At 37.9% G+C, this 24827-nt stretch overlaps 1 protein-coding gene across 8 annotated transcripts in view; it reads right to left on the minus strand.

The window, feature by feature from the left end:
- astn1 (astrotactin 1) overlaps positions 1-24827 on the minus strand; it is a 204599-nt gene that overhangs the window by 145166 nt on the left and 34606 nt on the right. For 2 of the 8 annotated variants that reach the window (XM_077615012.1, XM_077615011.1), the window contains exons 3-6: positions 10317-10573; positions 9773-9915; positions 7824-7970; positions 2180-2287 (exon numbers count right to left, since the gene is read on the minus strand). In XM_077615012.1, coding sequence (XP_077471138.1) covers positions 2180-2287; positions 7824-7970; positions 9773-9915; positions 10317-10573 — 655 coding nt within the window. Of the gene's footprint in view, positions 1-2137; positions 2288-7823; positions 7971-9772; positions 9916-10316; positions 10574-24470; positions 24621-24827 lie in introns of those variants that run through there. The other 6 variants (XM_077615009.1, XM_077615008.1, XM_077615014.1 and 3 more) reach the window with 4 other exon arrangements.

Consider the following 24827-nt stretch of genomic DNA (forward strand, 5'->3'; position numbering starts at 1 on the left):
CCTGGTCATATTTGAGGGAGAGGAAAGATGAGCTAATCATACTTAGCCCGTTCTGACTGTGATGTGTCATTCAAGTCAGTTGAAGGCAAAAAGTTTCTATTTGGGTCACTTTAAATTTTGTTAAACAGAAGAAAAACCAAGTGTAAACCTAAGGCATAATTCATTTAACAACAGCAAGACTTTTACATTCATCTATGAACAGTGGAAAACTGGGAATTTTCATGTGTTTGGCAAAATTTAGAACATTAAAAGCCTTTTTAAACTAGTGGCAGCCCACTGTGAAAGGCTCACACAGCAAAGCAATGGCAAAAGGACTATGTACTATATTCCCGAATGTGAATGCAATTATGTTTTATTGCACACAAGAAAAACAAATTTTCTTAATTAAGGAAAAGAGATAATTAAAACAGACATGTAAAGTGCTTTAGTAGTTTTGGCAAAACCGTCAATAGCTTGCATATTGTTTTTTTCTTCCGTAAACTACAGTCCTCAACACATTAGCATCCAGATATCATTTAGCGTAGCGACAAGACGTCTACGAGCCATTTTTCGCATGACCCAAAGCTTGGGAAACTTCCAAGAGAGCGCATTTATCAAGGTTTAATTTGCCATGATGTGTCTACCAAATCAGCATATTGCTACAGCAGGATAGTTATCTACAAGTTCACAATTCAGAGAAACGAATATTTTTCCCAACGTGCATTTCAATTCAAAGGTTTTAATGTATTTTCATTCATTCATCTTCTGTACCGCTTATCCTCACAAGCGTTGCGGGGGTGCTGGAGCCAATCCCAGCCAACTATGGGCACCAGGTGGGGGACAGCATGAATTGGTGGCCAGCCAATTGTAGGGCTCTAAGAGACGGACAACCATTGAAGCTCACACTCATACCCAGAGGCAATTTAGAGAGTCCAAACAGCCTACCATGCATGTTGAATTTGCTTACATATCCAAAATTATTTAACCACCAATGCAGTCAATTGTTGTAGTAAGACTTGTACCTTACTCATAATAAAATCAAGTTAAGACTTTCAAAACCGAAAACTGTATTGCTGTATGGATATTACATATAGTACCTTCTAATTCACTCTCTATATGAATAAGATGTTCAGTCAGGGTTGAATATATTGAAACACAATTATGTTAGTAGTTTAGTCTAGGGGTGGCGAACAGGTTAGACACAAAGAGCAAAATAAATAAATTTACCATATTATTAAACTCCAATCTGCCACATTATTTTTAAGAGTGTGTTTTAAGAGAAAATAAAAATAAGATAAACATGAAACAAGGCAAAGAGCCACAATATATACAAAATATGATAGGAAGCAAAGGCCCACATTCATTTTGGCCGGGAGCCACATGCGGCTCGAGAGCTGTGTGTTCACCACCCCTGGTCTAAGCCATATGCTTTCAGTGTTGATAGTGTACAACCAGGTAGAAATTGACAACTAAACTTTTGATATCTTCTTTCTTCTTTGTAGAAAAATAATATTTCCTTAGGATCTTTGAAAACACTTGCTACAAGCTTCTTAATACTATTCTATTATTAAACACAGTTTTCATTAAAGGTGTTGGTTGCACATCTCAAGGTGTTGGGTTCGTGACATTACGTTGGAACAATTGGTTTGGCGGTGTGGTAAAGGCTAGTAACACTTTTTGACAGAAGCTTATTTTAAGGGCAATGTACTTTATTTTCTATGCCTCATTTAGAATAGAGTACATGATCAAAGTTGCTAGAACACACCATGCAGACAGACTAAGCGTGCTTTACACTTACACTACCACCATTTTTTAAACCGTTGAAGAAATAATATTAATGTGTAATATTATTTCGAAATGTCATATCTCAATGCGTTAAATGATTGACACTGAAACAAGTGATAAGGTTTTTAGTTACTTTTACAGTTGCGCAAGCAGATGCAAAGCTATCAATGACACATGCTCTGAGCCATTGTCCCATTGCATTAACATCATCTTTGTGCAAATATTTAACTTTATGGGTATACATTCGAACCATGAACATCCACAACATTGGAGCCAACAACCTTCAACAGCCAGCATTGATATTTACTTGTCATGCGTTCTGGATGCGACACCATCAAGTGGTGAGAGAAATTGAAGTTTAAATCCTTCTTACCCCCTGAGCCCCATGCGCTGTTGGCGTTACCATTTCTCATACCTCGACTCCGGCGTCGACTGCGGTTTGGGTCAGTATAAAAAGCCAGCTGAGGCTCGCTGTCAGCCTCAGTACCAGAGTCTCCGTCTGGGTTCAGGAAATTTGAACCTGCTGTTGGATTCACAAAAAAAATAAAACAAATGAATTGCTAAAAATGCTGTAGGCTTTAGATGCAAGTACTTTTAAAGGTTGAAGTTTCTTAACTCGACAAGCCTATTAAAAGAGACATGATGGACTCTACCTATGACAGCTGTAAATTCTGATTGATCTAGATTATCTCTTTTGATGAGCAGTAACCCTCGTGGCTGCTTGGCGCGATCCATTATTGATGTTCTCGAGCAGGCATGGATAAAAAAACAATGATGCCCCTCATGGTGCCGAGTACAGCTACCGTGGCCGCCGAGAGGCCTTTTTTTCCTGGCCGCCCAAAGTTCACAATTTTCAAACTCAACCACACATAGGAATGGGGTGATATCCCTGTTTTCAGGCAATATGCAACTTCCTAAACCAAAATGTGGCCCTTTGAGGTGAATTGACTGGCACAACCCCTTCCAGAAATGCACATGCTGTATAAGTGTTTTGGAGAAAGTTGTTTTGGTTAGTTAAATTATTTGATCTCATTTTTCACATTTGATTTTTTGCAATCTAATGCACTGGTATATCCGTTTTCCATACTTCTTATTCTTACAAGGGTGGTGCTGGAGCCGATTCTAGTTAACTGTGTGCAGTAGACAGGAGACACCCTGAATTGCCAGCCAATTGCAGTGTCATTTTGTTTCATCAATAATATTAAACTAATGATGAATTATATATTGAATTAAAGTAAAAAACACAGTACTACTTACTGAACATTTTTTAAAATTAAGCAATTTTATTTATTTATGTAAATTGTATTGAGCCCATACATGAAAATTATACTATTGCAAGCAGTTCTGTTTAAGATTTTTCAGTTTATTAAATCCCAAAACCCACATTCTTTAAAAAAATAAAAGGGGAGAAGCCTCAGTTTTGTATACATTTGCCACATGTAATTTAAAACACCTGCAAACAGTCCTCAGTTTTTAAGTACTCAGTCTTAGGTTGGCTCCAAAGAGCTAAGACTTTCATAGGGATACTGCTGATCTGACAAGATATTTTACAAGTGAAGTCATCACTGTATCGCCTCTGGAAAAAATGTGAAGGGGAAAAAAACAAGAGTGTAAACTGAAACACAACTCAAATTAAAATGAAGATTATAGATGTATATTATATTTCCTAATTTTCCGCCTTTTAAATCAATAATTGCAATTTTTTCATCCATGTTTTTCTTTGTGTTTTTACTTCAAAAATCACTTTGTAAAATCTAAAAATATATAAAAATAGTTTCTATTTTCCACTTTAATATGGAACAAAATGATTAAGAGATTTTGCGTTACTAAAAAAAAGTTCACATAAACATTTTTTTAGATCTATAAAAAAGGAATATTCAGGACTTTTGATCCAGTTCCTTTAATCCATTTATAAAAAAAATATCTAAATATTATATCTAAAATGGTCCGGCCCATATGAAATCGAGTTGACATTAATGCAGCCAGCGAACCAACCCGAGTCTGACACCCTTGATCTAGATGTTCCAGATAAAAAATTTAATTACATGAAACCAACATCTTGAGTGAAAATCCCAGTAGAATGGGTCTTGGATTTCCTGCATTCCTCTAGCCACTCTTTCAGAGGGCCACCCGTTACTTTGGCATCGTTGAATCTAAAGATATTAGTCTATGAATCCATACATAAGCTGTACAGCATTATAAGCCGAAGGTTTCAAACCTGGAGGGAACATTCAGATTTTTGTCAGAAAATTACTGTATTTTGTTAGTTATTTCCTCATTCAGTGCAGCGTTTTCTTTCATTGCAATATTTTCAAGGACGAGTGTAAATTAACTGATTCCACTATCTCATAACAATGACCTTGTTTTGGGGCGACACATGACAGAGCCAAGAAGAAGTACAAGATGTACTAATGAAAATAATATTTGGAGGATTATATTTCCAGTGATGTGAGAATGTTTTCTTCTCTCTCAAAGAAGGATGATGGATTAAGCAAATATTTTAATGCCTAACTATGACACAATGATCCTAAGGATAAAGCCTGATAGAATACATTATGATGATCAAATTGCTCTTTCAGTATTTGCATAATGCAATCCAACTGAAAGCCTTTTACAAGAGGCTTTGGTATATTTAGAGGACGTGTACTGAGACTTGTCTTACAAGAGTTAAGGCATTGTGTTTTACAACGTGCGTGTGTGCGTGTGTATGGTGAGTTGTGGAGGTATCAAAGCAGCAATGATTTGCTGTCTCAGTGAGATAAATGTGACAGGAAATAAAAGTTAAGAGAAGCTGACAAGAACTTTATGAATGACCTATCAAGATAGTTTAAAAGTATTTAATGTGACAAGATCTATCTGAAACAATAAACAAAAATCATGTTGGCAGAAGACCCAGCATGGCATATGCAAACAATAACAAGAAAAAGAAATGCTGGAAAAGGGTAAAACTAGAGTTAAAAACTCAAAAGACGGCTACATTGGGGAAAAAAGGTGAACATGAACGGCAAGCAAAGGAAGTTGCAGAATAAGTTGACAAATTCCATCCCTGCCGATTGACCAACATATAAATATTTACACAATATGATTGCACAAAGTACATATCATTGGCACCTATACCAAAAACTTATAATTAACTGAAAATCACCTCATGTAATTGGTCGTCTACGAATCAACGATGTAACATGCCTGCCCAAAATCACCTGGCAAATATTCCAGTTCACCTATAAACCTAATCAAGTAGAGTTGTAAATCAAATAGATACAATGATAAACGTGTGCCTGTCTATCCATTTTAATAGAGGCTGAGTGCACCGCTGCCATCATCATCAGTTGGGCAAGAATGAAATGTTCCGTATTTTTCCTGTCTATATATTAACATAGTAGATCTTTTTTCACAAAGTTTTCTAAAACGTAACTTTTCAATGAACTAAAATTAAGCTTTTGCATGGAGTCACGCACACATTTTGATCAGCAGACAATAAATAGGACATTTCAGCTGAGTATCAGAAAGAAAGTTAGGCAATTTATTAATTTATAACTGAATTAATGCCTTTTGAAATTCTATTTTTTATCCATTGCTGAATTTTAAGTATCAGAATAAGTTCCAAACATCCATCCATCAATTACAGTGTGTCTTCTGCAGGGAAACCGAAACCTATTCCAGCAGATGCTGAGCAAGAGTCTACAGTATACAGTCTACCTTTGACAGCTTCCTAGTCAATTATAAAGCCGAGGTAGAAGCACTTCACAAATATAGTCTGCAATTACCGAAACTTGTGAAAGAGTAGAGAGAAGGAAAGTAGCACTTTCAGATAGCATCTCAACAAACATTGGTGGGTTGACAAGTGGTGGTTAGGTAGGTTTATGCCTGGGTGTCTTGATGTGGCAGAGAGATGGTTTTGAGTCCTGGGGCACCGATAGTATATTATCTGGCTCAGCCCTCCTTTAGGATGGTTGGGGTGGTTGATTATCTTTTCTTTTGTTGCCTATAGTCTAATTCCATACAGCACATGACTAACACGCATTGGAAAATGCGTACACAAATAGCACATATCCAGATGTAGTTGTTTGGGTTCGGACTAAAAGCTACACAGTGTAGATTAGAATGTCAATGGACCTGTGCCCACTGGTATTATTAGTTTTAATATGAGTTTCCCATTTCAAAGCGCTGCCGTAACCTAATCATTCCTGTCTTCCATCTTCCACACCTATCTGGTGTGAACTTTTCTCACGTGGTGTCCCTCAAGTTAATGAAACTGTGATCATTTGTAATAATACACAGTCAGATAGGATACGACTATATTCAATTTTGTTCATGTACCCATACTCAATCTGTCTCTCCCATTTCAATCTTTTCTGTCTGACTGTGTTATTAAACAAACAGCAGAAAATATACAACCAAATGAAAATCAAAATGAATGAATAATAATAATAATAATAATAATAATAATAATAATAATAATAATAAAATAACACTGTCCCTTTCTGCTATCTGCTAACGGGATGTTACCCTACAACCCATGTCACATCTTTTAGTATATACATGCCTCTCTTCGGCTTTCCTCCATCCTCTTTATACTGTGGTGGGATACATCAACACTTGCCACATCACATACTGATGCGTATTCCGTGCTAAGGTACATTTCCTGAGCATCTTATGAAGTAGACAAAGCCTCATTCTACCTTGAGCCGTGGAGCCACTGGCAAGAATACAGCTGTGATCGCAAATGGGGCTGTCTGATTATAGCAAATGTATAATTCATTATTTTTTCATCACTATTTGAATCAAATGTATTCAGAATGTTTAAAAATGTATTAATAATTGATTTAAAAAATACTTACAACATGAATATATTCCAATGGCCAACCACTGCAAATTCAGTTGGACGATTATTAGAACACAGTACAGCACTTTTTATGGTCACTGAGCCCGTTAGTTCTTTTCTGATATACACTATTTGTCTTAAATTTTAGTGAGAAAGTGTTCGCAATGTGGGGAGCCAAAATAGTTGGCTCCTTTCAAAAGTCTGGAGAGCTATTATCTCATGAAAAAAAACGTATACTTGAAAAAACTTGAAATAGTTTCACACCATGAGATTTGTACCTGATCACTACTAAGCAAAGCAAATAAATCTTCCAAGGGCGAATGGATACAACATCTTAAAGATGAGTGCAATACATAGTAGAGGGCTCGAGATGAAGAAACATTATTTCTCAAGTGAGAATGAACAACTCCATACGAGAGAATGTTATTTCTCTCAGTATTTTCACAGTATATGAGTCTGTTTGGACATAAGTTTCTGTTTGGATTAATTAAACATACTCTACATTAGATATTCAATATTAAATTGCAAACACACACCGAAATTACATTAAGTGTGTTTGTGTATTGTAAATGCCCATGGTTGTCAGTGAAGCATGGGTATAGTATATTTGTGGCATGATTGCCATATGTATCTATACACGCATTCAATTATTTTCAACATGGCTTATTCTGGTCAGGGTCACAGTGTGCTGCAACCTATCACAGCTGACTTTCGGGTGAAAGGCGGACAAGACTGGTCGCCAGTTAGTTGTATTCTCTATACACTATAAATTATATTTCTACTTTAATTAGTACATTTTAAAAAACGACATTCAGACAAAAAGGGTGAAAATTTGCAATTCTGTTTAGTCAAGATATTTATTTATACAAAAACTAAATTAGTTTACCTGACCCAAAATGAATAATTGAAGAATTAACTAATTAACTATTAATTTGAGCTTTCGACTATCTGGGTCATACAGATCTTATTAAGGAGAATGGGAAATGTTTTAAAATATGAAAACAATCCAGATTACACAACAAAGCTAATGGTTGTAAAATATATTTCATTTCATTGCATTGGATACCCAGTATATTTGAAATTATTAAAACCCATTTAGTTTCAGCGTTTTTTCAAAGCACAAACTGCCATATAGCAGCATTAAAAGCACATTGCTTGATGGGAGTGCTAAGTTAAAATTGAACACATTTTCGTCTCTATTAAAAGTGTAAATCAGTGGGACTGTGTGACTCACAACGATTGTTGCTGGAAAGACGCTTGCGCTGGCTGGTGGAGGTGTTGTGTGGAAGCAAGGTGTTCTGCTGGTGGTTACTGTCGATTGGACTGGTAGCAATTATGTTGTCTTTATATTTGTTCATGAGGGCCAACTTTGTTTCGCTCACTGTGGAGAAAAGAAATTACAATTAAAAATCAATAAATGTACAGTGCATAATTTATTCTAGCACATTTTTTTGTTGTTCTTTCTTTGATGAAAACAGATTCTTTAAAATGTTTCAAATGTTAACATGGGGCTTCAGATTTGGCAGCCCAAACCATAGCAGGAAAATGCAGATTGCCCCAAATTATGCTGTGTGAATTAAAAATAGAAGTGTGTGAAATGCATGTACCTCTTCAGTATCATCCATTTTCTAAAATGTGTCAGTCAAGAAAGAGAAAAAGTATAGACTACTCCCTCTGATGAGGGCATTACATTATCATTCACAACTAAACCATTGTTAAACCAAACATACACAACTACGAGTAAACATTTTGTTTTCATTTCCCCGTGGAAGGGTGGATTGGATGGTATGGATAGGATAGATTAGATAAATAAAACGAGACAGACCGGCAGATAGATCAGTAGATACATAGATAGATAGAATGAGAATGGTGATGACACGGGCAACCACTTACGCAATCACACCGCCACTGAGTGGGAATTGAACCCAAACTGCTTGCAGCGAAATTAGACGGAAGAACCACTGCAAAATTGGATGGCCTTAATGAATAACGTTAATGATTATTTGCCCACTAGCTTGATGCCCAACTCTTCATAATGTCAACATTTCTCAATTTTAGGACCATCAACTGTAAAGATACCATCATAGTATAAGGAACAGGGTAGCCATTCTGAAAAACTATATATGGTTCCCAAGACAATACTGTAGAGTCTGGTACCATAATATCGCCAAAATGACTTTCCTTGTCAATTTTCACGCAGCCCTGGTAGAATTCTAGAGTAAGCCTAACCCAGTATCCTGGAGCTGTGTTTTATTAAGTAATAACATTGGATACCCTGTAACTTTTTGCTTCATACCAGTGTTTGCCACAATAAAACACATCCAGTGGGGGCTTTATGCTTGCATTCTTGCAGTTGAAGTGGAGACTTTCCACAAGTAGAGATCTCTCGGGTAATGCTCTGAAGGAAAGGAATACACTGAAGACTGGTTTTCTTTTAACATTTTCAAAAAAAAATGCTGTACACTGCCTTACGGCTGACTGGCGACCAGTCTAGAGTGTAGTCTGCCTTTCGCCCAAAATCAGCTGGGATAGGGTTCGGACTCATCCTGGACTTCAGACGGAAAAAGACAAGGCCGCTCCACTCTGCTGATCGCACTTGGACTATTATTTATTTATTACTTATGGATTTATTATTTATTTGTCTGTGTGTTTGTTGTTGCATTTGTGCACTTCATGGTGAAGCTTTTAATCTCATTATACTTGTATAATGACAATAAAAAGCGTTCAATTCAATTCAAACCCCCGCAATCCTTATGAGGATGCGTGGTATGGAAAACGAATGAATGAATGAAAGCTGTACATTGTGGTCGAGAGCGCTTTTGTGGATGCAGTTGATTGGTGAGTAGGACAGCATCAAGAGAAGGGCTATCTATCATCTGGACTAAGTGAAGAAGAGGAAAGCCTCTGTCGTAGGCGCAAAGTTGGACACCCTGACATCTGTGACAAAGATACGGATGTGTAATACATTTCTGTCAGTCACTGACGATACAGTGGATTGCAGCTGACGACAATATCCAGGCAGAGGAGAAGCATCACGGTCAAACGTCGGTCAAAAGCTAGATCTACTGACAAACTAAGGAATTGCCTGGCTTATCTTGCAACTATTTTTCAGAGTGACTTACATATACGAGTGTGTATTCTGCAGAAAATGCATTTAGTTTATTTGTATTTTGTGAAACTTACCAGGAGTCAGATCCATATTATTCTTGTCATTGCAGCCCTGCAGGGAGTCCAGGGTGCGGCTGACTTGACTTGCAAATTCCTCGCCACCGTTCATGCACTCCCGTTGCAGATGGTGACGCAAGTCGGTGATATCATACTCATACCTGGCGAAATAATGACATTTAATGAGTATTGATGAATTTTGTATTGAATAAATCAAAATAAGTTATTTAACAGTGCATATTAAAATATGTTACATTATTATGTCTTCTTTTACGTGTGCTCATTACACTAAAACAGTGGTCTCAAACCGGTCCTCAAAGGGCCGCAGTGGGTGCAGGTTTTCATTCCAACTCAACAAGAGGATACCTTTTGGAAGTGTAATCAGTTAATCAGTTGATTGCAGCCAGGTGCTACTTATTTTAGTAGACACCTGATTGGTTAAAATGGCGGCACTGGATCGGTTGGAACAAAAACCAGGACCCACTGCGGCCCTCGGCGGAATCGGTTTGAGACACCTGCACTAAAACAATATTCAAAGTCCCATCAAGTGTCCGAACCCTACTTGTACCCATCCAAAATTGGAGTCTCTCTGATACTGAGGGTACCACTGGAGTTTGGCCCTTGACCCCGTGAGTTCCTCAAGCTCTCTCGGGCCTGGCCTCCCATCAGCACTGAGGGGATATAATGGATCTCATTAGCTGCCTCAGCACTGGCACTCTTCTGAGGCTGAGGAATCCGGCGGCGTTTACACCAGCGTCGGCGGGTGTACAGGATGAGAACCAAACACAGGATGGACAGCAGAAGGGCAATCATCCCACCCTGAGGGAGAGAAGGGAAATGGCAGTAGTGACAAAAGAAATGACAGAAGACCGAGGGTAGGTCAATGGCAGGAACATTTACAGAATAGTGCCAGTTTAAATATATACCAATGTCAAAGCAATGACACCAGATGCACAGTATGAAATGCAATTGTAAATAAAACTGGCTAAAAGGTATTGCGTTTAAACATTTGTACCCATTCAAACTATTCACACTTTATGCATTTAACCTTAGAGAAACACATTAACGCCATGAAGTCTGTTAATTTATACAACCATGTCAGCCAAATATCAAGAAGATGTATTAAACTACTTATCCTCTGTGATTTGTTCACTTTATCGAAGTCATACCTTGACTCCAAGTTCTGAGGTCATTCGCTCACATTGTTAAGAAGTGATTGATTCAAAAGGAATACTATATATTTTTTTCATCTGGGAATGATGAGGGGAACTGAATTAAACGGTGGTAGATCAGAAATGTTGTACTGAAATGCATCACACTGTGAAGACAATAGTTTTAGACAGATTTTCAGCAAAATGCTAAAAATAAGCAGTTTATTTTACCATTTCCAAATACTATTTCACTTTAATAGTGGTATTATGGATTGGTTTCCTGTATATTGTGGTATAATGGTTATGAGCCTTGTATTGCAAATTGTATCATATAATAAATTATCCAGAGATTTCCACCCCTCGTTGTCAATGGGCTTTCTCCTGCCCGGAAAAGTCTAACTGTCAGTGCAAGCCAATGTGTTTGTTTATATAGCATTGTATCTGATAAATTGCTAGGCCATTGTTAAAATACTAAGTTGTTTTTTGCTCATTGGCCACCAATTTTGCATCCTGGGCTTTTCCAACTAGAAACTACAACATGGAAAACTTCCATCAACCTGGAAACAAACACCCTTAGCAGCCAACTCAATCACCTTTATGTCAATGACTCTGAAAAGCAACTTTAAAATGTGTAACAGTTTGAAGAATTGAACCATCCGCAAGGAAAGTCAGAAAATATTGAATACAAAGACATAACAATCCTGTAATTACCCCTCTCCCTGCATCTCATTTCACAGTACCTCTCTGAATTTATTCAATAAATGTTGAGTTCGGGATCAGAAATTGATTCGCAAGTTAAGTGATTCTGAAAGTGTGGTAGGAGTACAATAGTTGGTAATTAAGCTCCCTCTTGCGGTACACAAATGAGCAATTATCCAAGCGCAGTTTAGTATTTAACTAAAACATTTTTAACATTAAGTCTAAAGTGCCCCTAGGTATGAGTTTGGGGATGTGCCAATTCAGGGTGCCCAGTTGGCTGGGATATGCTCCAGCACACCTCGCAACCTTTGTGACGATAAGCGATATGGAAAATGAATGCATGAGAAAAGTATTTTACATTTAACTCACTGGCTGCCATTGATGGTATTAGTCTTTCAATCCATTTGAACTTGAAGGGGCTGATACTAATCAAATGATCACCGTCAATGGCTATGAATGACTGAATATTTAAGAATTGCTTGTTTTGACACTTATCTCTTTGTTGTTCTAATGTATTTGCAAACTTTTAACAAATATTTTGTCTGACAATGCTGAAGACTGATTGAAAAATATTTTCACTTCCTTGTCTTTCCTTCTATCACAAATTATTTATTTTCATAGTGATTGATTTCTCATACATTGTATATACCATTTAGTTTTATTGCAAAATATTACATTTCATTAATATTTTTTAATTTTGTCTTGAGTTTTAGATACATTTTGGGAAATCCTGTAATATAATTGAATGTTTCTCTATGTTAACGTTGGACTGAATTGTTGAAAAATCTTTCTTGTAATATAAAACTTTATGGTGAACAATTGAGCCTATTGTACTTTTCTCAATGATACTTCTCAATGCTTTGATGGGTAATGAGAACTTTTGCAATTACTTCTTGCTACAAATATGTACAGTCATACCTCTACTTAGAATGCCACTAGGTACGATATTCTCAGGTTACGAAACCTTTCGAGATGCAAATGTGCCTCAAGATACGAAAAAAGATCCAAATTATAAAGACGCCAATATATTTCCCTTACTTGACAATTTCCCTACAGTCTACTGGGTTATCATTGGCTGTCTCACAACAACCCTCCATGTTTCTTTGACCGCCGTTGTGTGGTGAAACTTATGCTTGGAAGAAGCTGTGGCTGAGTGCTTTCGACGGGCTTGCAGTCGACAACAACTCTTCATATCGCATTGTTTTTTGTCGTTCGTGGTTGTGGGCTTGAAGTTTTGCTTGCAGGAAGCTGTGGCCGCTGAGTGCCTTCGACGAACTCTCAGTCGAGCCTCAACCTGAACCGCAGTCTTTGGTGGGCGAAATTGTGTCGAGAGGGCAGGCGATCGGGCTAGTGGTTAATGCAACGCTCGGCAATAAACGAGGAATTCAACGAGAAGGCGACTGAAGAGAAAGCAGCCACCATTTCAACAGCACAAATCAGGAAAAAAACGAACTTTCTGAAAGTGTTAAGGAGTCGTGCGATCACCCACTTTGACGACTTTTGTCTTGTGCATTTTACAAATATTATTAAAAGTGGTCAAAGGAAATTGTCTTTAGATCGATTTTTTTCAAAACATCCGTCAACCAGCACCGCCGAAGGGGAACTTAAATCCAAACAGGTAAGAGGCAGTGGCGATAAATAAAATGGGTGTAAAATTAAATGCCAAAGAAATCCTAAAGCAATGAAAAGGATTAAAAGTTCAATGTAATATTGTTTTGAATTCTGTTTGTGTTCGCGTGCTCTCTGCCTCTGTTGCCTAACATTAGCATCCTGACAATTGTGCACATGCACGTCAACACGAATTGATTTGGCATATTTATTCATTGTAATGGCTTATTGAATAATAAATTTTGTAAGTAGAGGTACGACTGTATTGGTAGATTTAAATCTGGAAAAATACAGTCCGACTGTATTTCAAATTTATTTTTAAATTCTGAATACATGTCGCTTAATAGAACAACAGGGTGAATGAATGATGAAACACAAAGTAATAATAAAAAAATAAAAAAAGAAGTCACAAGTAATGTTTCTCATCTTAGAGCAGACTGAAACAGGCGACGGAAGTCAACTGTGATGATGATTCGCTCATACATGTGTTTCAGCAGGCACTGATACTGGGTGATTGGGTCAGGTCACATGGTCAGTTTCATTTTGTCTCATTTTCTCACAACCCTTAGTGATGTATGGCTGTTATTACAACAGAGATATGTACAGCTTGTTCACACAGATGGAGAAATTTGTGAAAAGGCAGGAGATATAATATGGTTCATAGGCCACTGAATCTGAATCTGAATCCTTCTTATTGGCAAAATAGGTTTGAAAAATAACACATTAAATGTCTTAGTGTTGTGTACAGCCACTCTGATATTAAAACAAGCACACCACTATTAGAATACTATATTTGGGAATTTAACACATCACATCTAAGAAAGGTCAGCAAAGAGTAAATAGACATACAGTAAACAAATAGACATACACACCCTCACACACAAACAAACACATAGATATTCAAACCACACCCGTGGTGCCAAGCGACTGTCTCTTCAGATTGGTCAAGTGCGTTAATGTGCTATAGTGCTGAATGAAGAGAGTGAAAAATTAATTAAATCATTCTGACTGATGTAATAACCAAGCAGAATGGAAATCAACTACCGTATTTTCTCGCACATAAGCCATATTTGTAACAAAAAAAAAGATGACTGAATCAAGGGTACAGCTTATATATGCACAAATCAGACTTGACATGCACGAAACTGCAAGGTGACGAAGAGGAAACGCCATAACACAAGATAATCCGGCCGATACGGTCATTTATTTCAAAATACAGAAAAGATAAACAGATAAAACACTAAACAAAATTTATTTTGACGTTTAGGAAAGAAATTAAAGAAAAAAATAAACCGTATCTTGCATAAAATGTGAAAAAACTCACTTAAATGTGCCTGCTATTGCTCATTCAGAGCGCCGCCATCTTACCTTTTACCGATAGTTAAAAGTACCCTGACTGGCCAGACGCGAGTAGCCTTGATATACGTGTTTGTAGTGTTTACCATGTCAGCACATCCTCATACTAGTTGTTTAGGTTGATCGAAGGTCTTGCGGTGGATCATTCAAATGTCAGCCTTGATACGTGCAAAATGTGTATCTCATGCTATTACTGCATCCAGAGACTTGGTCACAGTTCCTGGTTGTACTGCTCACGTGACTTACTTTTTGAATTTGTCCACGTGCAAGCGACACCGTATTGTTCGTTATATTTACATTTGAATCTCGCGATATTACAATTTTTCTCTCGGAATATTACAATGTCTGACTCCTTAGCAGGTAATTTCCCTTGGCAAACCTGATCATCGCTCATGTCACACCAGTGGTTGGAAAACACTAGTTTAGATAATGAATAGAATAGTAAGATTTTGCTGGACATGATCCATCAACCCACATGACACCCATGCATAGAGACCTAAAAGATGTGGGGTTTAGTAAAATAAATAAAAAAATTAAAGCAGTCTATTTCTGGTATTACTCAATCAAAATAAGGACTAAGTTGTTTATACCCTCTAATAGAGTCAATAACATTCAACCACACATCAAACCATGCCATTGCTCTAGCCCCATAATCTACTTACAATTGGATGAGGATGTTGTTTTAAAAGAACCAGGGCCCTTTATGATTCCTGAAGAATGAGCAGATGGCCTTTCTCAATCTGACAGAGGAGGCATGGTATTAGGGTATGTTTACATTGGAGGTCTATTCCAATTTCTTTGCCAGTACGTGACACATATCTGATATTTTTCTGATGTATGAACAGTCCATTTACAATATTCTCAAAGCCAACCAGGGCCTCTTTCATGTGTATATACAAATTAGATAGGTATTAATGCTACTGTAATGCTCATCCATATATATCTGATATACAGTATACGTCATCAACGTCATCAAATGAAATACACCACTGTTCGACCAAAAAAAATGGATGCAAACGAACAATGGTGGACACACACAAAAAAAATATAAAAAACGGTTAGTAATTTAGTGATGTAGTATGTATATTTAATTTTAATAGTCTTCTTTTTTATTGAGAAGCTGCAATACCAACTGTACACAATTTTGTGCCATCTAGTATTTTCTAATTCCCATTTTTTTTCATTGCATAAAATATAACATCTCCAATTAAACAACGTTGAACTTGACTAATGATTTTTATTAGTGCCAAACGTAATGGTGCGGAGATTGTTTTGACATTGAAGAAGTGTCAAAGTCAAAGTCCCATTTCCTAGCTGTCTTGTAAGAGCTGAATTTATGATTGCTAAAAAAATTATGATAGATGACAGAAATTGTTCAAATTAAAAAGTGAAGTAGGCCTAATTTAATACTCTACAGAGGAATTATTGATAGACGTTTTGAGGTATGTTTATTAACACAATTGACATTAAGACAATTTCTTATCACTTCTTCCCAGATAGGCGTGTTATATTACATATCCAATCCCACAAATAATAAATAAAATATAGCAGTGGCAGTTGGAAAACTATATGTATTTCTGTACAACATTTAAATCATTCCAATTCAAATTTAATTCCACCTGCAGGTCTAAAATCTATTAGAAGCACTTATTTAGGATACGCATTAATTCTTGAGTCTAATACTGCATAAAAGGTTAACTAGTTACACATGGCTCTTATTTCTACAGCAACAAAACAAGTTGCAGAGCTGCAAAACTCATTTATGCTTAGCCAGGCGTGACTAATGCACTTAGTGGTAAAGAACATGCACGAAGAATTCATTATCTTGCAACAAATATTTGTGAGAAATTGGAAATGTATGGAAGATTGAAAGTAAACTAACTAAAATAGCACTTTCTATCAAGCTGGTATTCACTTAACGTAGGGAAATTGATTGCTCTGATTAAATCACATGCGATTGGTTGGCCACCAATTCAGGGTTCCCTGCCTATGACCTGAGATCAGCTGGGATATGCTCCAGCACCCCCTGCGACCCTAGTGTGGATAAAGCAGTTCAGAAAATGAGATGATTACATCACTTGGTTCAGTGGTTAACCAAATTTATTCATTCATTCATTTTCCGTACATCTTATCCTAACAATAGTCATGGGGGTGCTGTAGCCATACCAAATATTTATGGGCACCAGGCAAGGGACACCCTGAATCGGTGGCCAGCCAATCGTAGGGCACAAGGAGACGGAGAACCATTCACTATGACACTCATACATAGGGGCAATTTAGAGTGTTCAACCAGCCTACCCTGCGCGTTTTTTTGGGTTGTGGGAGGAAACCAGAGTTTAATCTCTTAATATTATGCATAAAGCAGTTTTGTGGTCACACTGACTTTACATAGCCAAAAGTTGATGCGCGTGAAATCAAACTACTAATGTTAGATTAACAAACAATTTTCATCTTGTAATATTACAATCTAATCTTGTCATTCTATAATATGGATTTACTGTTCATCATATTTCAATTTTAATCTCGTTACATTACAATTTTTCTCTCAGAATATTACGATGTATGACTTTTTGGCGGGTAATTTCCCGCGGCACACCAGGACAGAGGTTGGAAAACACTGATTTATGTAAATGCCTATGGACTGCAACCTATTGAATGTAAAATGTTGCAAGCAATTAATTAAAAAAGTAGTTATTTGCATATTGTAAGAATCAAACTGACTGAATTGAAAAAAGAACCGTTTTTAAGCAGTAGCCTAACACAAGAATGATAAATGAAATCATTTGTCATTGATACCTTCTGCATCCTCAGTATATCACTCAAATTCATTCTGCAATTAGGTTTCTATCTTGCAAGTTCATTTTGCTCTCTTCATCCCGCTTCTGTCTAACACATTACATTCAACTGAAGTCCAATACTCATTTGATCTGTATTCAGTATGTGGACAGTGTGAAACCTTTCACATTTATCAAAGGACACTAAAGCCGCCAACCAGCAAATGTGCTTTCTTCTCCAAGTTTGATGTATAGGCCGTTTTATAAGACACCCGTCTGCTTAAAACCCAACATCACATATATATGAGTTAGCCTAAGTTAAGTTATTTTGTGTTCACTGACATGTACGGTGGTTTAATGAGCAAATAACACTGACTGAGAGCATGAAGTCAACTATATAAAGTCACAGAAGCACTAGAAACCTGTAAATTTTTGCAGAAAACAAATGTGCGGTATTATCAAACAAAAGACTAAGGCTCAAAGTGGTAAAATCATTTGATGGTCATTTAAATGTTATTTACTTTGAAATATTTCTTTTTTTTTTTTTTTACCCAGAAAAAGATCTTGGAGAAACAATGACATGACGCTCTCTTTGTATGATTTTGTTAGCACTAACATTCAGTAGATTTCTCACTTTTTGAATGGATTGCAGGTTGGGTGGGCCTTTTTCTTGCGAGCTTGGGACAAGAGATGTGTTCATATGGCAAATAAAGGAGGACAACAATATGTGGACGATTTGAATTTCTTTAAGATTTCTGCTTAAATTTATCATAAAATATCTGCTCTTCAAAACACTGAAAATAGTTACCAAAAATAGTTTTCTTAAAGTAATATCGCAAGAAAAATCATGTTTTTTTTTTCATTTTTTGAACCGCTTATCCTCACAAGTGTGACGAGGGGTGTTGGAGCTTATCCCAGCTAACTATGGGCACCAGGCAGAAGACACCCTGAATCAGTGGCCAGCCAATCGCGGGGCACAAGGAGACAGACAATCATTCATGCTCATACTCACACCTAGGGGTAATTTAGAGTGTTCATCCAGCCTACCCTGCATGCTTTTGGGATGTGGGAGGAAACCAGAGTACCTGGAGAAAACCCACGCACGCCCAGGGAGAACATGCAAACTGAACATAGTGAGGAACGACCTGGGACCGAACCCTCGACCAAAGAACTGTTTTTTTTGGTATAGTATATTAAGTTTTGTTGAAAAGTATGCTCTCGCCTAATAGAAGCAATGTGTTTAGACTTCTGACTTCATTGTGACAATTGCCTAAACAAGCTACATTTATCCTACAATAATGTCCTGCACATTTACCCAAAAATACACAGAAAAACTGTCTTCAGAAACTCATGTAATTGTAATCGCCACGACTTAACACAAAATGTATTTCTTTTTTAGCTAAGGTAATAACCATAAATATAAGATTGCAATTGTGTTTGCCATTTTATTGATGACATTCTGCTGTGATCTTTGTAAGAGAGATTCAGGGAAAAGTATTTAAAAAAACAAAAAAGTTTTGTGCTGTCAAAATTACTCACAGCCCCTGGGGAAAATTGGGGAGGTTATGGATTTGGGTGTCTCGGTCGGATGGCTTTTTAAAAAGAGAGCTGCTCTGGCAGAAAGGTTTCAGGCTACTGCTTTACAAGCGGCCAGGGTCACATTGATTTAAGGTTTACGCGATCAATACTATCAACGGCGGTTTTAGGAGCATCACAACATCAATATCAATAACAGATGAGCTGAGCTGTGTCACAATGACTATCCCTTTCATGTGAACTGATGCCTATTACTGGTGAGCGTCTGTTTTCCTTCCATTATGTGCAGAGCATTAGCAACCAATGAGGAGGAGGCAGAAGCATAAACAAAGAGCTAATTTGAACCCCAATTGCCAAATGCTACCCAGTTGTTTCTCCAGTTCTTTGTTTTCTTTACAGTCGGTGTATGTAGTATTAGTAGTACAATACAAGTGATCGATCCCTATTGTGTTTATACTGTTTTTTGTTTTTATGTATAGTATGTTTTGGTTTTATAGGGATTTTGTCTGTTGTGCTTATGCAGTATTTTATCGACTAAATTAGTCAGGGATGATTTGATTAAAGTCATCGGATCGCAATTTGCTCATAATATAATCTGCTCTGAACTGTCCCAACTTCAATGCCATATTTATCATATTGTATTGAAACTGAACGGCCCAGTGAATAATTGGTTAGTGCTTCTGCCCCACACTTCTGAGCTTGGTGGTTTGATGCCAGGTTCCAGACCTTCCTGTGGGAAGTTTGCATGTTCTCCACTGGCTCGCATGGGTTTTCCCTGGGTACTCCGGTTTCCTCCCAAATCCCAAAAACATACATGCTCGGCTGGTTGAGCACTCTAAATTTCCCCTAGGTATGAGTGTGAGCGCGAATGGTTGTCCATCTCCTTGTGCCCTATGATTGACTGGCCACCAATTCAAGGTGTCCCCTGGTGCCTGCAATTGGCTGGGATGGGCTCAAGCATCCCCCAGGACCCTAGTGAGGATAAGCGGTACAGAAAATGTGCTTGTTCCAGGCTTGTTGTTAGGTTAGTATCAGTTGTTGTTGTTTCTAGTAGCCAATCACTGGCTCCAGGGCCTGACTTGCTTCTCACCAACTTCTTGCTGGGCCAAGCAAGAACTAGCAAAGTATCAATTACATGAAGGGGTGGTGGTTTGCTGTAATGATGCAGAGGAGTGACACTCATGTGAGCGGCAGTCAAATGGCGACAGCTGATGAGTCAAGCAGGAGCTCACAATACCCCCCGACTACAACTCCACTTGCAACTGCCATTCAACGTGTCACATAAAACATGTCGAGCTGGGATTGTCGTGATGGGAGTGGTATTTACTTTAAATACTGTACATGCTTACCTTTACCGGCACTGATTTCCTATGTTATACCTGCAAACAAGAAGTCCCCCATGGCACGACAAGCATTCAGCTTGGCCATCAAGCAGATAACTTTGGCCCTTTTTCTGCTTGTTATGTGTTCTATCACCGAGTCAGCAACGCTTAATAAAGAGACAGGGTTGGCGAACAGCACTCAATTATGACACCTGTCAGACAGCACAAATACCCACATTGCACAACTTCTACCAAATACTTCCTGCTCTGGCAGCCACTAAAAGCACAACATTTCTGGATAAACTTCCAAAAATGGAGGCCTGTCAAGTTTATTGCCTGGCACCAACCTCTGAGCTCCTCGGCACAAATTTCTAGGGGCATTTATGGGACTTTTTGGAAAAATACAGCCTGTAGCCACTGACGGCGCAGCACAGAATTTTGGGCTTGGCTTATGTTCAGGGTTGGTGTATTACAGTGCTACTTACTGTTAATGTAATGATATACTGACCGTTTTACAAGGACACTGTGATGTGGGTCCAATTTGACTCCTTGCAGATGGTAATCCAAATGGTTCTTGGGAAGCGTGTGATTCAAACCAACGAGGTGTGGCCCGAGCACAGAACAGGCACCCTCATTCGTTTGGTAGAAATCGGGGACTATGACTGTTTTACTATTGGCACGCTCATTTGGTGAAGGTTTGTTAAAGTCAATGCACAGTCAATTGATTTTTTTTCCTTTTCTGCGTTTTTGTACAATGTAATTGTGATGAATATATAAAAAACGTATCTCTTTTAGTGTGCAATTGTTCGATTATTCTATTGAATCACAGTCATTCTCATTCTGTCCAACTTGCCACAAATGACTAATTAATCTCCATTGACTGTGTGTGTCTAAAAGGTTGATTTTTCATGGTCTCATTGGTTAAATCTGGAGATGGATGTGTGATCTTGTGCATCTCAACAACATTTTCCCCAACTGTTTTTTGCCATAACTTAATGTGACAACAAGAGTTTTAATTGGATGCACACTTATCTTGCATACCTATGCTTGGAAGGGTCCTTTGACAATTACAATCATCAATGGTGGAAACACAAGTAACCTCGACAAAAAATTGAGGAATTTAAATATTAGTATAGACACTCTGATGCCTAGCATTGGCTAATTAGGTATGTTACAAATTCACCACACCGTTCTGGGAACAACAATTCAATCCCAGGCTCTGGCTTTTTTGTGTTCACTTTACATATTCTCACCATGTTTGCTTGGGTTTTCTATGGGTACTTTGATGTCCTTGCACATCACAGAAACATATATGCTAGGTCGAGCAAACACTAACAACTAATTGTTGTTAGGTCTGACTGTTAATGTGACAGGTTTTTGTCTATATGGGTAAGGTGGTTGGCAAACACTTAAGGGTGATTTTCATCTAGTCTTTTCTATACATTTTGCGGTTGCACTTCATAGTTGTTTATTTTAGTTACTCTCAAAAATAAGGAGGCTCTGCACCAATTGTATTCTGTTGCTTTTCAGTATTCTAACAATTGGAGCATAAAAGTAGCAGAATCCACACACCTGCTTCAATGACCTCAGTGACAACTCAGGCGCAAAGCAGGTCTGGAAGAAATGGATCAATAACTACACAAGTAGGTCACAAGTAAAATGCAGTGCTTTGTGAGCCTTTTGTGGCTGCTATACTTAGAATAAAATAAAGAATTGAAATAATAAAAATATAATTTACATGATGTTTGCATGCTTCTTTAAAATAATGTTTTCTATGAATGTCAATATTGAATGGTTGTTTGTCTATGTGTCAATGATATACCTAACCCCTTTCTTTAAAAAAAAAAAGAGCAAAAACAGCAGTCACATAAAATATTGAGCTTGTGCACACCTCATTTAAAGGAATTCTAACAAAAACTACTCTACAATCCTTTTGTTGTTTTGAGCTGCAACACTTATTTGTCCTATGAAAATCACTTCAGTGAGTGTGTGATGCGTAGGTGGAGCAGTGTTGACAGATTTGGAGAAAGTCCCTCCAGACTGAGTGGGTTATATTCACGGTGTGATTGGATTGAAGTCTGTGATCTGGCCACCATAGGGTGGATCATGATCTACATACTTCAGCGTTGACGGTGCCTTGTGTGGATGAGATTTAAAATGTTAATATTTACTTTTCTGACGGACCGGCATCGAGTGTCTCGCGGACTGATGGTTGGTGACCAAAGCCCGAGGCTGTGGTGCACAAATTAAAAGTGCTGCATAATAATTTTAGGCATTTTGTCATGTTCCTTCCAGGTGGTCCTGTGATGACCATCTCAGGAGGTCCTGCCGTCCGTTCCGGGTGGGGCCGACTTTATTTATTTTTATTTTTTTATTATTTCAATTTGTGTTATCTGCTAAGACAAGTAAAGATATGTGCTGGGACTAGATAAAGCTCAACAGTCTGCCTCAGATCACTGTCTAGATACTGTCTGGGGTCTTTTTCCTATAAAACCTTGTTAGTAATGGTTGGCCAGAAACATGCACTTTATCCATCCATTCATTTGGTATTTGCTTAACTACTGACCCATAAATATGTGATTACTTCACATGTATACACAATAGGAAGCTGCCAGGTCCATTTTTTTCCCAGCTACTGAAGATATACAGACACAGAGTCTGGAGTCCAAATAGAGTTTAGCCATAGGTGTTATGCCATGACTCCATTTTGTCATTGACCCTAATGCATTCAGAAAAATATGCAAGCCTGAACTAGGGCGGCCCAGCGGCTGAGTGCTTAGCGTATTGGCCTCACAGTGGGGGACCTGGGTTCAAATCCAGGTCGGTCCACCTGAGGGGAGTTTGCATGTTCTCCCCGGGCCTGCGTGGGTTTTCTCCGGATACTCCGGTTTCCTCCCACATTCCAAAGACATGCATGGTAGACTGATTGGACACTCTAAATTGGCCTTAGGTATGAGTGTGAGTGTGATTGCTTGTTTGTCTCCTTGTGCCCTGTGATTGGCTGGCCACCAATTCAGGGTGTCCTATGCCTCTGGCCCGAAGTCAGCTGGGATAGGCTCCAGCAACCCCCACAAGCCTAGTGAGGCTAAAGTGGTTCAGAAAATGAGATGAGAGATGAGAATCTGAACTACGTCTTGAAATATATTTTTTCTGCGAAGAGAACTTTCCGACTTTTTACTAAGGATATTGTTGGGGTTATTCTGGATAATATTATAGATGTATGCATTTTAATTACTTTTGTATGAGAGTGTCTTTAATTTGAGACTGGGGCAAACTTGAGGTCACCCTGCTGGCTCCAGCTTGTTGACATAACACCTCACCCTCCAAGGACTGTTTACTGGGAGATAGACCTCGCAACCCAGACACCCAGATGCAAGTTCGCAATGAAGATCTACGAAGAAACTCATAAATTGTTTTGACTGGGACGCCAGCAGTTTACCTTATAAAGAAATTATTATGCTTATACTGCAAATTCTTACGCAGGTGTTTTGGTTTCGATCTAATACGAGCAGTTGTTTTGAATCAGATTACATTAAATGTTTTCAGTTTGTCGCGACTAAATACAGAGAAGAATATACTGCACGTCAGAATGCTCAGGAACGAAGGCGCATTATGAGTGTATTCTCCTTGCAAGTTGTAATCAGTTATGTGAACGATGTCTTCCAGTTTTAATTACTAAATATTACTAATAATGATTTAATGGTATTAATCATTATTCCAACAGATATATTTTGTAGAGGTGCAAGACCTGAAGCAAGAATTTTTATCTTATTAACAATAACATTACCATAATTTCTGAACTGCAGAGCACACGTGACTATATTTCCCCAAACTACAAAAAAATAAAACTATATAAAGGAAACAATCAACTATAAGCTGCAGGTGTCTGCGTTTTAATTTGGGATAAAGATCCTCTAGCATCTGATATATTCGGATGTGCTCGCCTGATTGATGTAGCACACTGTCGCAATCAATCCTCTTTGAATCAAAACAAAGTCAAAACACCAAAGTGCTAGCCTTGAGCTTTTTCTCTTAAAAAAACCCAACTACAGTGTTGTACCACAGTGTCGAATGGCAATACATGGAAACTCATTCACTTCTTTGTTGTAATATCACAAAACATGTCTCATTCAATGCTTAAAATAACAACTTAACAGTCATGATTGATGGTGTTGTTCCTAGTGCTAACATCGAGACACTTTAGCTAAAGAGACTATTATGTTGCTCAACAATAGAAACTTTTGTAGCATGCACACATAACATTACTCACCGGGGTTACTCAGGTCAGCAAGGATCCCATTGGCTAAACTGTAGAGGATTTACATTGTTTACATTGGTCACAGCTTTGGTTACTTGTTTCCAGTGACTTCAAAACATTCTGTGCATCTGCAGTTATCTGCTCAGAACACATATCTTTATTGAAATGGCTCTGAATACAAATACTGTCCAAATTCAATTAGAGACACCTGGGTCACAAGAAGGGAGGTAAGTAGGAAAGACACAGCAGGTGAAACTAATGGGTAATCACTTGGACAGGACAAACGAGAGAAACGCCCAAACTACAACACCCCAACAAAACATGAGAAATGAGTTTGTGGATTTTGATGGTAGATGCTTAAAAAAAGAA

The sequence above is a fragment of the Stigmatopora argus genome, chromosome 12, assembly GCF_051989625.1.
Source record: "Stigmatopora argus isolate UIUO_Sarg chromosome 12, RoL_Sarg_1.0, whole genome shotgun sequence".
NCBI classification, from domain to species: Eukaryota; Metazoa; Chordata; class Actinopteri; order Syngnathiformes; family Syngnathidae; genus Stigmatopora; species Stigmatopora argus.